General features: G+C 49.1%; 1 protein-coding gene across 1 annotated transcript in view; it reads right to left on the minus strand.

The window, feature by feature from the left end:
- The window catches only part of megf8 (multiple EGF-like-domains 8), a 179,892-nt gene that overhangs the window by 94,392 nt on the left and 67,014 nt on the right, over nucleotides 1-18,486 (minus strand). Inside the window, 8 exon segments of the mRNA XM_073046496.1 lie at nucleotides 525-711; nucleotides 4,919-5,034; nucleotides 6,481-6,594; nucleotides 6,909-7,028; nucleotides 7,030-7,139; nucleotides 7,989-8,133; nucleotides 16,636-16,867; nucleotides 17,329-17,539. Of these exon segments, the coding sequence (XP_072902597.1) occupies nucleotides 525-711; nucleotides 4,919-5,034; nucleotides 6,481-6,594; nucleotides 6,909-7,028; nucleotides 7,030-7,139; nucleotides 7,989-8,133; nucleotides 16,636-16,867; nucleotides 17,329-17,539 (1,235 nt within the window).

An 18,486-nucleotide genomic window follows, 5' to 3' on the forward strand; every position in this document is an offset into this window, starting at 1 on the left:
AGAGGCACGAAAAAAATTCTTTCCCTCTGCAATCAGATTTCTGAATGGTCCATGAACACTACCGCACTATTTCAGTCTCTCATTGCACTATTTATATTTTATGTTTCTTATGGTGACTTGAATTCAGTGATAATAAACCTGATTCTTACATCCATGTGCCTTTCTAGCAGTCCCTATAATATCAGCCTCCACCACCACCCCTGGCAGTACATTTCATGCACCCACCACTATGGGTAAAAAATATGACCTCTGACATCCTCCCTAAACTTACCTTCACTCAACTTAAATGTCTCCCTGGGCCATCTGTTCTACCTTTGCCCCTCAGAACTTGTATACACTCTATCGCAGGATGGGAGAGGATACCCACCGAGCTCAGGCCCCCAGTACAAAGATCAGAGGTCAAAGCAGCAGCGTCTGGGCCTACAACGGCTGTCACTCCTCCTGTTCCGGGGTTACAACTCCAGTCCACGTGCACTGGGGGTGGGGCCTGGAACCCCCAACACCCCAGCCCTGCCCCCCCTTACCTTCTGAAGCCTCCATTGCAGCGTCGACAAATCGAGGATCCAGAACTCGTTGGTGACTCCGGAGGGGGTCAGGCCCCCCAGCACAAACATGGTGTCGTGGGATGGGCTGGAGGCAGCTGCGTGGAAGTACCTCGCATTGGGTCCCTCGCTGACCTGCCGGCTCCAACGCCGATCAGGAACAGAGTACCTGGCGGTGGGGTGGGGGGGAAGCAGATAGCAAACGTGTTTAGAGCCTTCCCACCACAGCGGACACATCTCCCCTTCTCTCCCCACCGTTAGTAACTGTCTTCCTCTCCCCTCGGGAATGTCAGCCAAGACATCGGCAGTGACTGAATGCCGTGGCGAGGCAATGGTTAAAATAATGTGCAGGCAAGGACAGTTCACACAGAGAGTGTGGGCAGTCAACAGGGTGAGCAAGGTCTTCGAGAGCAGAGCTCCCCTTTGCTCAGAGTGGGACAGGAGACCATTTAGCACACAAGACAAGAATGGAAATGAAGGCACAAACTATTTGATAATTACTTTCCCAACTGATGTATCATTGGCCTTTAGCTTGAGCTTCTACAGGTTACTAACACCTGTATTATCGCAGTGCAAGAAAGGAATCTGAACATCCTCAAGGTCACCAATTTCTGTATAAAAATGACATTTCTTTGTTCCAACTCCAGAGCAGTTGGCCGTGCTCTTCTCCTTGTGCACAAGTAAATGAATTGTGACTGAGGAACAAGTGTGAGTTTTCACAGTCCAGTCGATCAACGATGACAACTTCACCAGGGGTGTCGGTGTGGAGGTGATCACTGCCTGGGATGGAGGGTTTCTGTTACGAGGACCGATGGGAGGGGCTGGGTCTGTTATCTATGGAGTGGAGGGAGCTGGGGTGTACAGAATTATGAGGGGGGTAGACTGAGTAGGCAGCATGGAACGATTCCCTATGGGAGAGCTGTCTTTGACCAGGGAGCAAGGGGTTAGTGGAGTGGAGTGAATCTGGAAGCGGAAAGTGCTACTGGAGACCAAGGGTCTCTGGGCATCAGCATCTCAGAGGAACAGTCCGGGCCCAGCACAATCATACAGTCACAAAGAAGGCACACCAGTGGCTCTACTTCACTGGAGTTTGAGGAGATTTGGTACATCACCAAAGGAGGCAGCAAATTTCTACAGATTTACTGCATCACTGCCTGGTATGGAAGTGACAATGCGCAGGATCGACAGAGGCCGCAGAGGGTTGTACTCAGCCGGCTCCAGCCTCCCCACCATCGAGGACAGCAACCATCAACAGGGAGCCTCAACATCCAGCTCATGTCCCCTACTCATTGCTACCATCAGGGGGCAGGTTTACGAGCTTGAAGACCCCCGCTCAAAGATGGCTTGTCTCACTCCCATCAGGAAGGAGAAACACTTAATATGGAAGCGTAGAAACCTACAGGCCCTTCGGCCCACAATGTGGTGCCGACCATGTAACCTACTCTAGAAACTGCCTACTGCACAGCCCTCTATTTTTCTAAGCTCCATGTACCTCTAAGAATCTCTTAAAAGACCCTGTTGTATCTGCTTCCACCACCTTCACTGGAAGTGCATTCCACGCACCCACCACTCTCTGTAAGGAAAACTGACCTCTGACATCCCCTCTTTACCTATTTCCAAGCACCGTAAAACTATGCCCCCTTGTGTTAGCCATTTCAGCCCTGGGAAAAAGCCTCTGGCTGTCCACACGATCAATGCCTCTCATCATCTTTTTCACCTCTATCAGGTCACCTCTCACCTACTGTTGCTCCAAGGAGAAAAGGCAGAGTTCACTCAACCTATTCTCATAAGGCACTCTCTCCAATCCAGGCAACATCCTTGTAAATCTCCTCTGCACTCTCTCTATGGTATCCACATCCTTCCTGTAGTGAGGTGACCAGAACTGATCACAGTACCCAAAGTGGGGTCTAACTAAGATCTTATATCACTGCAACAGGAGGCTACGTAACGTCCACGCCAGAACCGCCAGACTCAAAAACAGTTACATTCCCCAAGCAATAAGGGTGATCAACACCTCTGCTCACTAACCCACCCCTCCAAACCCCACCCACCACTGCTTTATTATCTCACGCACAGTAACTCCTATGCCTACTGTCACTTTATGGACACACAATCATTTACTGTGTATTTTATTAGTATTAGTGTATTCTTTGTCTTATTGGGTTTTTTTGTGCTGCATCGATCTGGATAATAATTATTTCTTTCTCCTTTACACTTGTGTACAGGAAATGACATTAAACAATCTTATTAGACACCTCCTCCCATAGATGCTGTCTGGCCTGCTGAGTTCTGCCAGCTTTTTGTGTTTTTATTTATTTCCAGCATCTGCAGATTCACTCATGTTGCCTTTAAATGATCTTAAATCTGATTCAGGTTCCCAGCACTGTAGTACACAGAGCAGCAGTTGAATCATTGAAGCAGGGGAGGGTAGGGACCAGGTGCTGAGGGTTGGGGATCGGTATGGATACGGATTGGGTAGTCAGCACGGGCAGGGTCTGACCCCAGCATCGACCGTGTGCTGCAGTATGCTTGAACCCATTCCGTCAATGCCTCATTTCCAAAGTGTCTGAAGGCTCACACACTCAGCCTTTACCAGACAGTGAATAAGGTTGTCTCAGGCTACAGCAGGGCAGAGGTCAACAGAAGCTGGGCAGAGCAGTGGCAGATGGAATTTAATCCTGAAGAGTGAGAGGTGAAATTCTGGCAGGGGCCCCTGGAACAGTGGTGTCCTGAGAGACCTTAGGAGATGCCCATGGCTTCTAGCCTGTGGTGACACATGTGAACACAGTAGTGAGGAGGCACTGAGTGCGAAAGTTGGGCATTCATATGGTGGTTGCACCAAGTCCTGGCTAGACTGTAGTATGTGTAGTTCTGGTCTCCACACCACAGGAAGGATTTGGTAACAATAGAGAGAGTGCACAAGAGATTCACCTGGATGTTGCCAGGAATGGAGCGCTGTAGTTATTAGGTAGAAGTTGGAAAAGCTGGGGCTGTTCATTCTGGACGGTAGGAACTGGGGGGTGATTTTATAGAGGTTTGTAAAGTTATGAGGGATATACAAAGGGTATATATTCCCCACTCCTTTGTCTCCTCCCCTCACTCTCCCCCTCAAATTTTCTTCGTCCCTTCCCATCTCCTCTCCTATCATCCATCCTCATCTTCACCATCCATCACTAAAGCCCTTGCTCACTGCCGTCTGTCCTGTCCACGTCACTCTGTTTCCTGGGCTGTGCACATCCCAGGCCTGGTATTCCATCCACTCCACACCCTTGTCCCCATGCCTGGTCACGTTTCTGGTTCCGTCCGCATCTGTCCTCATCCCCGGTCCCATCCCTGACCCTGACCCTGGTCCCTTCCCATCTACTTTGGCCAACAGATGTCTCCATCGCAGCCCTGTTCCTGGTCCGCAACCTGTCCCTTTTCCCATCTCATCCCTGCTTCATCCTGGACCAGAAGCCATCCCTACCTCAGGACCCCATTCTCAGACCCATTTCCCCAACCCACAGCCCAGAATAGCCTGGAACAGCCCCACGCAGAGCAACGACACTCTCCTTATCCCGGTGTCTCTGCACACAGATTGGGGAGGGTTGACCATGGTGGGACGCTGAAAAACACACCGCCATTGACTGTGATGGGAAACTCAGAAAAATCTCCCATTGACTGTAGTGGGACACTGAGAAAAATCTCCCATTGACTGTGATGGGACTCTGAGAAAAATCTCCCATTGACTGTGATGGGACTCTGAGAAAAATCTCCCATTGACTGTGATGGGACACTGAGAAAAATCTCCCATTGACTGTGATGGGACTCTGAGAAAAATCTCCCATTGACTGTGATGGGACACTGAGAAAAATCTCCCATTGACTGTGATGGGACACTGAGAAAAATCTCCCATTGACTGTGGTGGGACACTGAGAAAAATCTCCCATTGACTGTGGTGGGACACTGAGAAAAATCTCCCATTGACTGTGATGGGACACTGAGAAAAATCTCCCATTGACTGTGATGGGACACTGAGAAAAATCTCCCATTGACTGTGATGGGACTCTGAGAAAAATCTCCCATTGACTGTGGTGGGACACTGAGAAAAATCTCCCATTGACTGTGATGGGATACTGAGAAAAATCTCCCATTGACTGTGATGGGACTCTGAGAAAAATCTCCCATTGACTGTGGTGGGACACTGAGAAAAATCTCCCATTGACTGTGATGGGACACTGAGAAAAATCTCCCATTGACTGTGATGGGACTCTGAAAAAAACACCCCACAAACTGTGATGGTTCTCTGATGAACCCCTGCACACCACACCACCCCTCCCTCTCCCCCCCCCACAACACTCAGACCCTCCAGCCCTAAACCCCGAGCACCTGCTCACCTGTACAGGCTGTTCAACATCCCGTCTCTGATCGAGAGGCCTCCAAAGATCCACAGGGTGGAGTCGGGACCCTCTACCATCGAATGTCCCAGCCGGGGCTGCGGGATCCCGCTGTCCTGCAGACCCACACAGAGGAAGGGGATCAGTGGTAGTATTTCCGTCACCAAGTCACATACATCACCGACTACAGTGTGATACTCAAGCAGCTACCTAGGGTATAGAACTTTAGGCAGGTCACATCTGGAGTATTGGGAGTGTAATCTTGTTCATCATACCACAGAAAGGATGTGGAGGCCTTGGATAGGGTACAGAAGGGGTGCAGCCTGGATTAGAGGGCATGAGCTGTAAGGAGAGGTTGGTAGTTTTCTCTGGAGTGGAGGAGGCTGAGTGAAGACCTGTTAAAGGTTTATAAGATAATGAGAGGCATTTATTTGTTTATCGAGATTCGGGCCGTGTTGCCCTCCAGCCACTGATTTAACCCTCACCTAATCTTGGGACAATTTACCACGACCAGTTGGACTGTGGGATGAAAGTGGAGGAGCAGGGAAAATCTATACATTGCACAGGGAGGAAGCACAGACTCCTTACAGCTGACGTTGGAACTGAACTCCGAACTCTGACGCCCCGAGCTGTAATAGTGTCAAGCCACCGAGCCAGCCCATGATAAGAGTACTCAGCCAGATGGGGTAAAAATGCCAAGTAGGAGGGCAACAGTTTACGGTGGGAGCAGGGGAGAAGGTTTCAATGAGGCCACGTTTTTTGTTTGTCAGTGGACAGCCAGCAGCTTTTCTTCCCTAAGGGGCAATGGGCAACACCAGAGGACATCTGGTTGGGATGGATGAAGGAAAGTGTGAGGGGATGGCAGAGGTAGGTGTTTCCTTAGCTCGGAGAACAGACTGCTGGGGGTGGTGGTAGAGACAGACACATTAGGGACATTTAAGAGACTCTTGGGCAAGTCGATAATAGAAAAGTGGTGGGTTGTGGACTGTTTTGGAGGGAAGGGGAAGATTGATCATGGGTTGGTTAATATGGGGTCAGCACAACATCGTGCACCGAAGGGCCTCTGTGTTTACTCAGAGAGAGGAGCAACGTGCTGCCAAGGGTGGTGGGGGAGACAGATACAACTGCAACAATGGACAGAGATTTAGATAGACACGTGAACAGGCAGGGTATGGAGGGGAAAAGGTTACGTTCAGAAGGCTGGGGAGCGGGGCTGAGGAGAGGGAAAAAAAAAGGTCAGCCATGATGGAATGGCGGAACAGACTCAATGGGCCGGATGGCTTGTACTTTATGGGGAACACCACGAGCAGGCAGTTCGGAATGGCATCAGGGACAGGGCAGACAAGGTGGGACAAAGGGAATGTTCCACATTCTGCAAGACCCCACAGGAAGTGAGAGTGGGGCAGGGGAGGGTGAAGGCAAGGGGGCCCAGGTCGTAGGAAGAGAGGGCAGGGGTGAATGGAGGGGTTCGGGGGGATGAGGGGAAGAGGAATGAAATTGACAGGTAAAGAGGGAGCAAAAGGGGGAGGGAAGGGGAGAATGGTTGAATCCTTGGCACTCACCGATCCCTCTTCTCCAGCCACTGTCAGCGTCTCCCAGATGATCGTTCCCGGGTGTGTCTGAGATCCGCAATCTCTCCCGGCATATCCCTCCGCACACACACAAAGACCCGAATCCTGGAATACTGAGAATGAGTCCGGAAAACATTCCCTCCCCTTGTCCCCATGTCCCCAGGTCACTGGGGGATTGTTCCCTCCCCTTGTCCTCGGTCCCCACTGCTTGGTCCCCATGCCCTTACGTCGCAGTGGAACCACACTCTCCCCGTGCATTCCGGGTCACTGGGAACATTCCCTCTCCATGTCACTGGGGGATATTCCATCTCCATGCCTCCTGGACACCGGGAACGCTGGGGTGTTGGGACCCTCGTACAGCGCAGACACAGGTAATGCCGTGACTGAGCTGGGACGCGGGGTGGTGGGGTGATACTCACTGTGTCACAGACGCCAGCCTGCAGGTGATGAGAGCAGTTGTTGGGACAGGGCTGGGATGGGCAGTCTGAACTGGAAACACTATCTTGGCATACACAGTGCCCGTCCTGGCAGACGTGGTGAACTGGGCAGGGGGGGTGAGCAGCCATGGACGTGGTAGGTGGCGTTTAAACCCTCCTGGGGCAGACCAGCCCGCCTGGACACGTTGGCCTCGAAGTAAATGGTCAGAACTCCTGAAGGGGTAGGAGAAGGGAGCAATGGGGGGTGTGGAGGGGGGAGAGACAATATAATTAAGTACAAACAGTCTCAGTATTAACCCCTCATGATCAACAACACAGCAGGGACCCAGTGTTATAAATGACAGTGGGAGGTCTCCTCATCTGGATTTGGACTCCCCTACCCTTGTGACCATCCAGCTTATTTACGCCTCCCGTGATTTTGTTAACCTCCAAAAGGTTACGCCTCAGCCTCCTTCACTCCAGGGAGGACAACCCCAGCCTAAACAGAGACACAAGTGATTCTACAGGTGCTGGAAATCCTGGGCAACATGCACAAAGTGATGGAGTAGCTTAGCAGCTCAGGCAGCATCTATGGAGTGAATCAGTCTGATGAAAGGTCTCAGGTCAAACTGTTTATTTCCCCGTGCAGGTCCAGCCTGGCCTGCTGCGTTCCTCAAGCTTGTCTTGTCTGCCCTGAAAGCTCAAACCCTCCACTCCTGGTAGCATTCTTGCGTATCTTTTTTGCTCCCTCTCTTGCTTACACTCTCATGTGTAGTTCTTCACTACGGAGGGGCAACCTGAACTGCAGACAGTACTCCGAGGCGACCTAACCGAAGCTTTCTCAAGCAGTAAGAAGACAAAAGACGTCTTCAAGCAAGCCTTGCCCAGCTGAGCTGGTCCCTTTTGCTGGTGCTGGGCCCGTATCCCACTGAACCTTTCCTATCGATGCACCTGTACAAACGTCCTCCAAATGCCTCTCTCATTTCCTCTGGCAGCTTGTCCCACGTACCCACACCGCCCATGGCAAGACGCGACCCCTCAGGTCCCCTTCACACCTCTCCCCCTCGATTTAAGTCACGTTACCTGAGAGGGCCTCCACCGTGATAGGCTGGTCCCAGCCGTTGCCGCAGAAGGCGCCGATCAGCCGTGGGTCGGAGTAGATGGCACTCTCCGGCTGGGAGTCGGTGAGGAATCTCGGGATCCCGTCGAAAACGTAGACATAGTTTTGCTGGAGGGGGCAGGGAGTAAATGAGAGGGGGTGATATCAGAGTCATGTAGCACAGACAGGCCCTTCTGCCCACTGTGTCCGTACTGACACGCGAGCAACAACTGCACACCCCAGCCTTCTCTGCCTGGTGATTCCTGTGCTGGCTGGCTACTCCTTCAGTGCTGTCTCCACCGCCTCCTTTAGGGGGTGCAGTTCCAAACCCAACTCCCCCCCTCCCCGGGAAATAGAAGATCCCTCTCAGATCCCTTTAAACCTCTTTCTGCAGCCACAGACTGCTCTGCCATGGGGAAAAGTTTATTGCCCGAACTGATTCTACAACCTACAGACTCATTTTGAAGTGCTCTGCAACTCATGTTCTCAGTTTGTCTTCTTTTATACACCGGTTGTTTCTCAGTCTTTGTCTATTTATGTATGATTTTTTTTGGTAAAATTCTATAATATTTTTTCGCTGTAAATGCCTGCAAGAAAATGAATTTCAAGGTGACATACACTGGGATACTAATTTACCTGGACTTCACTCTTTGCAATGCTGTCCACCTCTGTCAGGTTTCCACTCAGCCCCTTCTGCTCCAGGGAGAGTACACCCAGCCTCTCCAGTCTCTCCTCCTAAATGAAGCCCTCCATTCCAGGCAACGTCCTAGCGACCCTCCTCCGCACCTTCTTCACTGCAGTCACCTCCTTTCTATCTGGCCTCCCAAAAGGCATCTCATCATTTCCAAAACCAATGCTCTGCCTGTTGCAACAACCGATCCACCTTGCTCCTCAAATCAGTGCAAGGATGCCAAGGGGTACACCATTGGTCATAGACTTCCACTCCGATTCCTGGACATTAACATCTCAGAGGATCTACAAACTGATACAATCACAGATGCTGTTGACTCTGCTTTGTTAGAGATTTGGGATGTCACCAAATTCCTACAGGTACAGTATATGGTGGAGGGCATTCTGACTGGTCACATCACAGATCCATCACGAGCACAAGTCTCCTCACCACTGAGGACATCTTCAAACGGCGCTGCCTCAAGAAGGAAACATAAAGACCCTCACCACCCGGGGGGATCTGCTCTTTTCTCATTACCACTGGGGAAGAGTTACAGGAGCCTGAATTCTCAATGTTTTAGAAACAGCTTTTTTGCCCTCTGCCATCAGATCTCTAAATGGTTCCTCTTCAGTATTCCTCTTTGGCTGTTTGTTTTTATAATGTATAGTAATTTTTATGTTTTGCATTGTACACCTGCCACAAAACAACGAACATCAGAATAAACAGCATTTCAATGATGATAAACCTGATACTGATTCAAAACCAAGCCTCCATCTTCACCCTCAGCCTCCTGTTATCAAGCCTACTTTGGATCCAACATGCCCTGGGTCATCTTTTTAACCAGCCTTACTGAGGACCACACAAACTACACCTTTGCCAATATACTTGGTTACATCTTCACAAAACTCAATCAATGCAATGAACCAGGTTAGGTGTCATATCTCCCAGTGGGAGAGCATTTTGGAGACAGTGACCCTTTCCCATAGCCTTGGACAGGGGTAGAAGCAGATGGTATGGGGTAGTATTTAATGGGGTGGGGGACAGTCAAAACTATGATGCTATTAAGCTGGAACGGGGAGCATAAATTGGGAATGGATATACTCGGGAATGTGGAGGTTATTGAGGGAGCACTTACTGAGGGTTCTGGATAGGTTTGCCCATAGAGGGAGGGAAGGGGTGGGTAGGGTGAAGGAATCATGATTGACAACAGATGTGGAACATCTAGTCAAGAGGGAAAAGAAGCTTTTTTGAGGTTTAGGAAGCAAGGACAAGACAGGGTGCTGGAGAGTTACGAGGTAGCCAGGACAGTGCAGAAGAATGGACTTAGGAGAGCTAGAAGGGGACACCTTGGCGAGTGGGATTAAGAAAAACCCCGAGGTTTTCTACACATATGTGAACAGGATGGCCAAAGTGAGGGTAGGTCCAGTAAGGGATAGCAGAGGAAACATTCCTGGAGTCAGGGAAGGTAGGTAATAAATACTTTGCTTCCGTATTCACTAGTGAGAGGGATCTTGGTGATTGTGAGGACAACGTAAAACAAGCTGGTATGTTTGAATATCTTGATGTTAAGAAAGAGGATGTGCTTGAAATTTTTAAGGATAGATGTCCCTGGGGCCAGATGGAATATAGCCCAGGTTATTACAGGAAGCGAGAGAAAAGTTTGTTGCGCCCTTGGTGATGATCTTTGCGCCTTCACCGACCACAGGAATAGTACCGGATGTTGGAGGGTGGCAAACGTTTCTCCTTTGCTCAAGAAAGGGAATAGGGATAACTCTGGGAATTACAGACCAGTGAGTCTTACTTCAGTGGTGGAGGAGATTCTCACCAACAGGATTTAAGAGTACTTGGAGAAGCATACTCTGACTAAGGATCATTAGCAAGGCTTTCTGAGGAGCAAGTCACACCCCATGAGCCTGAGTGAATTCTTTGAGGATATGACAAAACTGGCCTGCCCTTGGAAGGCAGAAGGTGCCAGTGTGCGGACAGTTTGATGACCAGTGCTGTACCACAGGGATCCAGCTCTTTGATTTTTATAAATGACTTATGAGGAAGTGGAAGGGTGGGTTAAGTCTGAAGATGATACAAAAGTTGGTGGAGCTGTGGATAGCGTGGAGGGTTGGTGAAGGTTACCACGGGACATTGACAGTTTGCAAAGCTGGGCTGAGAAGTGGCAGATGGGGTTCAACCCAGAAAAGTGTGAAGAGATTCATTCTGAAAGGTCGAATTTGAAGGCAGAATACAGAGTTAATGGGAGGATTCTTAGCAGTGTGGAGGAACAGAAGGGACTTTGGTGTCCATATCCACAGAACCCTCAAGCTGCTGAGCAAGTTGATTGGGTTGTTAAGAAGGCACATGGTCTGTCGGGCCTTCATTAGTTGTTCAAAATCTGTGAGGTAATGTTACAGCTCTCTACCACCCTGGTAAGACCACACATGAAATACTGTGTTCAGGTCTGGTCACCTCATCATAGGAAGGATGTGGAAGCTTTAGGGAGGGTGTGAGAGATTTACTGGGGAGCCGCCTGGACTTTAGGGCATGTTTTATGAAGACAGGTTCAGTGAGCCAAGGCTTTACTCTCTGGAGCAAAAAAAAAGAGCGAGAAATGACTTGATAGAGGTGTACAAAAGGCATGATAGAGTGAATAGCCAGAGACTTTTCCCCTAGGACTGAAATGGCTAATGCAAGTGGGCATAATTTTAAGATGATTGGTGGAAAGGGGGAGACGTCAGAGCTAAGTTCTTTACACAGTGAATGGTGGCTGTGTGGAACACCTTCCTAGGCACAATGGTAGAGGCAGATACATTAGGGGCATTTAAGAAACTTAGATAGGCAATGAATGATAGAAAAAAGGAGGGTTATGTCAGAGGGAAGGGTTTGTTTGATACTGAAGTGGGTTAAGAGGTCAGCACAACATCATGGGCCAAAGGGCCCGTTCTGTGCTGTAATGTTCTATGTTCTATCAGTTAGACAATCTTCCATCCCCCTATCCTCGAGCAGTCCTAGTTTTTTCAAGAGATCATTGAATCCTATCCTCAGAAGATTTTCCAGCAACTTCTTTACCACTGACCTGATTAATTAGGCTAGCTTTTCCCTGCTAGCCTTCTTGAATGAAAGGAGCACACCTGCTGCCCTCCTGTCACCTAGCACCTCACCTATGGCCAGCACAGATTTCATTAGAACTTGACAGATTATCCATTTTTCTCTTATGCCTGCCAAGATATTTATTGCCCTCTAAATCATAACATGTTATAGAATTTCACCATTCCCTTCCTTGAAAACTCCCACTTTCTCCTTAGTGACTACAGAGGTAAAGTGATCATGTAAGACCTCACCCACAACTCTGGCTCCATGACCCTTAGGTCCCTAATCGATCACATTATAACACAGAGAAGTACAGTACAGGCCCTTCAGCCCACAATATTGTGCTGAACTTTTAATCTACTCCAAGATCAATCTAACCCTTCTCTCCACGTAACCCTCCATTTTTCTTTCATCATGTGCCCCTGATGTATCTGCCTCTACCACCACGCCCAGCTGTGCATTCCACGCACCCACCACTTCATGTGTGAATAAACCCACTGGATATCTCCCCCTCTAATTTCCTCCAATCACCTTAAAATTATGCCCTCTCTTATTAGCCACTGCTAGCCTGGCAAAAAGCCCCTGGCTGTCCACTCCATCTGTACCTCATCTCTGTACTCTCATCATCTTATACATCTCTCAATAATCACAATCTCTGGATAGCAGGTCCTTAATATTCAGTTGCAAAAAAAGTTTGTGAACCCTTTGCAGTTACCTGGTTTTCAGCATTAATTCTCAAAATGTTGTCTGATCTTCATCCAAGTCACAATAATAGACAAACACAATCCACTTAAACTAATAACACACAAACAATTGTACTTATTTTATTCAATACATTATTTAATCATTCACAATCCAGGCAGGAAAAAGTATGTGAACCCTTGTATTTAACAACAGATAGAACCTCCATTAACAACAATAACCTCCACCAAATGTTTCCTGTAGCTGCTGATCAGACTTACACAACAGCAAGGAGGAATTTTAGACCATTCCTCCACAAAAAACAAACATTCATCAATACTTCTGGGATATCTTGCATGAACAGCCCTCTTCAGGTCATGCCGCAACATCTAAATTGGGTTAAGGTCTGGACCCTGACCTGGCCATTCCAAACCATGAATTTTCTTCTTTTTAAATCATTCTGTTAATTTACTCAACACACACAAAATGCTGGTGGAACACAGCAGGCCAGGCAGCATCTATAGGGAGAAGCATTTCGACGTTTTGGGCTGAGACCCTTCGTCAGGACTAGATGCTGCCTGGCCTGCTGTGTTCCACCAGCATTTTGTGTGTTTTGTTTGAATTTCCAGCATCTGCAGATTTCCTCGTGTTTGCTCTGTTAATTTACTCTTCTGTTTTTGGATCATTGTCTTGCAATCTCCAACTTCTGTTAAGCTTCAGGTGACGGGCCGCTACCCTGACATTCTCTTGTAAGATGTCTTGATACAATTTTGAATTCATTGTTCCCTCAACGATAGCAAGCTGTCCAGGCCCTGAGGCAGCAAAGCAGCCCCAAACATGATGCTCCTTCCACCATGCTTCACAGTTGGGATGAGGATTTTGTGTTGGTGTGCAGTGCCCTTTTTCCTCCACAGTGGTGTCCATTTCTGCCAAAAAGTTCGACTTTTGTCTCATCTGTCCACAGGATATTGCCCCAGAGGTGCTGTGGAACATCCAGGTGGTCTTTTGTAAACTTGAGACGTGCAGCAATGTTTTCTTTGGAGAGCAGTGGTTTCCTCCGCGGTGTCCTTTGATGAAGGCCATTCTTGTTCAATTATTTTCTTAAAGTGGACACATGAACAGAGACTTCAACAAGTTCTAGAGATTTCTGCCCATCTTTTGCTGTTACCCTTGAGTTCTTTTTCACCTCCTTCAGCACAACATATTGTGCTCTTGATATAATCTTTGCAGGATACCCATTCTTAGAAAGAGTAGCAACAGTACTGAGTTTCCTCCATTTGTGGACAATTTCTCTTACTGTGGACTGATGAACACTCAGGGCTTTAGAAATCCTTCTGTAGCCTTTTCCAGCATGATATATCTCTACAATTCTTCTTCTAAGTTCCTCTGACAGTGTTTTGATCAAGGCATGGTGTACATAAACAGATCTTTCTTGAGAAGACCATGTTCTGTCAGTAACCTGACTTTGTGTGTCATTTTTATAAGCAGGGCAGCTCTACAACCCACACCTCCAACCTCATCTCATTGATTGGACCACCTGACTCTAAATCGCTTTATAGAAGGCATTACCCCAGAGGTTCACATGCTTTTTGGAACCTTGCACTATCAATGAAATGACTTGCCATGTAGGCATGCAAAACCAAGTTTTCCACTGTACCTTGGTACACATGACAATAATAAACCAATTTGCTAATCCCCACATCAGTATCTCTGTCCCTGGCCTCCTCCACTGCGAGGGTGAGGCTTGAGGTAACAGCACCTCCTACAGAGCCTGGGCTGTTTGCAGTCTGAGTATTAACACAAGAGGAGCTGGAAGTCTTCAACACACACAAAATTCTGGAGGAACTCACAGATCCATGGAAATGAATGAACAAGTTGACGTTCTGGGTCGAGACCCTTCATCGGGACGGGGAAGGAAGTGGGCAGAAGCCAGAATACGAAGATGAGGAGAGAGGGAGGACTACAAGCAGGCAGGAGATAGGTGAGACCAGGTATTCTGGGAAAGTGGGTGGGTGTTGGATAATGTGAGAAGCTGGGAGATGATAACTGGAAGAAGGAAAAGACTGATGGAGGAATGTGAAAGGACAGGACACTGGAATAAACGGAAGGAGATGAGCAACAGAGAGAAGCGATGGGAAGATCATGATGACAGGGAAGAAGAAGAACATTTAACAGTGCAAAACTGAGTCCCAGACTAAGACTCACCGTATCTTGGCAATAACAAACCAAATGATGTTGAAATCTCCGTTCCACCAATTCAGAACCTCAATGCCGCAGGAACTGCAGCTACAAGCGAAATCTTTAGTGATCTGTGTCAGGGTCTGATACAAGAACACTAATGCACAGGAACACAAGAGATGCCACAGTAGTGTAGCGGTTAGCGCGATGCCAATTCAACTCGGGGCGTTGGAGATCGGAGTTGAATTCCGCTGTCAGCTGTAAAGTCTGTATGTCCTCCCTGTCGAGTGCGTGAGTTTTCTCCCGGTGCTTTGGTTCCCCCCCCAGTCTAAAGGCCGGTGGGTCAACTGCTCACTGTAAATTGTCCCATGATTAGGCTAGGGTTAAATCGGGGTTGCTGGGTGGAGAGGCACGGGCTGGAAGAGCCTTTACCGTGCTGTATCTCAGTGAATACAGAAAGAGGCTGCAAAGGGTTGTGAGTACAGCTCAAGCCATCAGGGGCACCTTCCCACCTCCAATAGCATCTCCCTCAGGAAGGCAGTGACTATCAATGATCCCTACCGACCAGGCCATGCCATCTTCTCACAGCCACTATCAGGCAGGAGGCAGAGAAGCCCATGGTTCCACACCACCAGGGGCAGGAACAGCTACTTTCCCACGACAATCAGGATCTTGAGCTGACCTGCACAAGCCAAATGCTACCTCAAGCAAAGGAACACGACAAGCCACCTCATGCACTACCATGGACTAGTGTCTGACTGTGTTTTTGTGCTGTGATCAGTTTTTTTCTCCACTGTCCTGTATGACTTTAAGTCACAGAGCATGGAAACAGGCCCTTTGGCCCACCAGTTCATGCTAACCAAAGCTCCTAGCTAGTCCCATTTGCCTTCATTATCCCTCAAAACCTTCCATACCCATGTACTTGGCTCAGCCACTTCCTCTGGCAGTTTGTTTTATATACTCACCAACCTGCACCCCAGGCTCTTGTTAAATCTTTCCCCTATCACATTAAACCTCCACCTCCTCGTTCTGACTCTCCAACCTTAGGGAAAAAAGGACTGTGCATTCACCCTATCCGTGGTCATATACACACTAAAGTTACCCCTTAGTTTCCAATATTGCTTCTCCACCCCCCCCCGTAACTCAAATCCTGACAACATCAGAGGACGGTGCCAGTGAAAGGGGAAGATGTGGGTTCAATTACAACTTTTAAAAGAGAAGTTTCAATGGCTACATGGATGGCAGAGGTATGGAGGACTGCTCTAGGGGCAGGTAGATAGGACTAGGTAGAAACCACAGGTTGGCACAGAGTAGATGGGATGAAGGGCTTGAATTTAAAGAGCAAACACGAGGAAATCAGCAGATGCTGGGAATTCAAACAACACACACAAAATGCTGGTGGAACACAGCAGGCCAGGCAGCATCTATAAGGAGAAGCACTGTTGACGTTTCGGGCCGAGACCCTTCGTCAGGACTTGAACCTGCTGTTGGATTAGACTGGATAACTGGTATTTTATTTGCAGTGTAACAATTAATGTCTGCCATTATTTTAATATAACCTACATACATGTAACTGTTTAGTATGTTTCCTTGTGGTCACAGTATGCATTTGTAATTCTTCAGTGTGTCCCCTAGAGGTTACATTTCTGTGTATGATTCTGGAAATTTCTCTGATGTCACATTATTTGAATAGGGGTTATCTAATTGGTTATCTCTTATCTACAAACTGGAATGGAGTATTTCTTATCTATGGGTATACGAGCTGAACACAAGGGCTCACCATCTTTCTTTCTCTGCTCTTTATTCTTTTCTCTTCCTTTCACTTTATTACTAGCCTCTTCTTATTCCGTTTCTGATTTTCTTTTTTTCCCTCTGGAAGTGCTCAACAAAATGATCGTGAAGGAACGGGTTTTACGCCTCTTTCCGAAAGAACCTTGGATCAAAAAGAGCAGAATCCAACACCGTGTGCTCTCTGCAGCCGAGCAAGAGAACCCTCCCACCGTCGGTTTCCCCACACTCACCCCACACTGGATTCGAATGTCTGGGCTGATGGTGAGGCTGATGACGGGGCAGGTGCCCAGTTGAAGGTCCGAGCAGGACCCTGGCGAGTCTGAGGTGGTGAGCACCCACAGGCAGTAGGCGAGGCCGGTGCTGGAGATACCGCTGCCCCTGAGGGAACCCAGGGCTGAGGACGAGGAGACGTTGCTCAGGAGGGTGCGGCCGGCACACTCACGGAAACAGGTCTCGCCGTCCCTGGGAACACACAACACGGGCTGCTGATCAAACACGGCGGCTCAGGAGCACAAACCTTCTGCAATCAAGCTGCGCCACGAGCAGGGAGACAGGGAGATGGGGGTCATCGTCTGGGAGGGAGGGTCGAATGTGGAACTGGAGGGGACAATCTAAGACAGACTATACGAGGCAAGGCAGTTAGAGGGACACACACCACCACCCAACAGAGAGAGCACGTTCAATGCCCTCTGTGGAGTGAAGGAGGGGTCTAATTACAGGGAGGGAGGGAGGGATCTGGGATGGGACACAGGATGAGGAAGGGAGGGAGGGGACCCGGATGGGTCACAGGGTGAGGGGGGGGGGGGAGGGGGACAGGATGGTTCATGGGGTGAGGTTGGGAGGGAGGAGACCCAGATGGGACACGGGGTGAAGAAGGGGACGGGTGGGGACACACCCCATTCAGCTAGTGACCCAATTCTCACCGTGGGTCTCCGTAGTAACCGGGCGCACAGCTCTGGCAGTTGGTTCCCTGGGTGTGGTGGGTGCAGTAACAGTGCCCTGTGGCCCTGTCACACTGCCCCAAGGCATCGATCCCATGCCCGTTACACGCACACTGCCGGCAGCCTTCCGGCCCGCTGGCGTTCCCGTAACTCCCGGCCCGGCACGACTCGCAGTGCTCACCCTCCGTCCAGTCTGCAAGCAGATCACAGTGGGGAGCGGTCAGTCACGTCTGCTCCCTTCACCTGCCCACCTCTGGTCACAGAGACCCATCCACCCCCGCGTCCTCGCTTCCAAACACTTCCCCGATGCTCCTGGTCCCTTCATAATTCAACATAATGCATGGGCACAGGTCCTTGGGCTCAGCTCGCCCATGCTGACCAAAGTGCCCACGTCAGCTAGCCCACTTGCCCACATCCCTCAACTTTTACAGAGCACTGCAATGTAGAACCAGGCCATTCAGCCCATCTAGATCATGCGGCCCGATCTTCTGTCTAGTCCCATCTACCTGCCCCCGACCTCATCCCTCCAAGCCCCTCCCACCTACAGTACGTATCCATCCAGATTCCCCTGAAATGCTACAAATGGACCTATACCTACCGTTCCAACTGCAGCTTGTTCAGAACTCGCACCTCCCTCTGAGTGAACAAGCCCCCCCTCAGATTCCTTGTGTGTGTATGTGTGTGTGTGAGATGCTAGAAATTTTTCCACTGCCGCTGTGCGTACGCGTATGTGTGTATATAACAATAAACTCTGACTTTGCCATTCAATGAATGTGTGCAGGGTCAGGTGAAATACTGAAGGGGTACTATGCCCACTTCTCATTGCTACTGTTGGTGGTGGAGGGTGGGGGGGGTGGGACTTCCGCCGTTAGGTTTCTGGGCAGTCTTGGGCACTGCCTTGTGGCTCATTTTCTGCACTATTCACTTATATCACTTTTCACCATAGCCTGTCGTGACTTTTCACGCCATGTGTCACTGATAATAAACCTGATTCTGATGCACTGAGAGCGTGCAACAGAAGTGGTAAAGGCAGAAGCAATTGGAACATTCGGTGCTAGGGCTGCACGATGCTATTACAGCTTGGGGTGACCAGAGTTCAGAGTTCAATTCCAACGACATGCGTAAGGAGTCTGTGTGGGT

The sequence above is a fragment of the Hemitrygon akajei genome, chromosome 1 (assembly GCF_048418815.1).
Source record: "Hemitrygon akajei chromosome 1, sHemAka1.3, whole genome shotgun sequence".
Lineage (NCBI taxonomy): Eukaryota > Metazoa > Chordata > Chondrichthyes > Myliobatiformes > Dasyatidae > Hemitrygon > Hemitrygon akajei.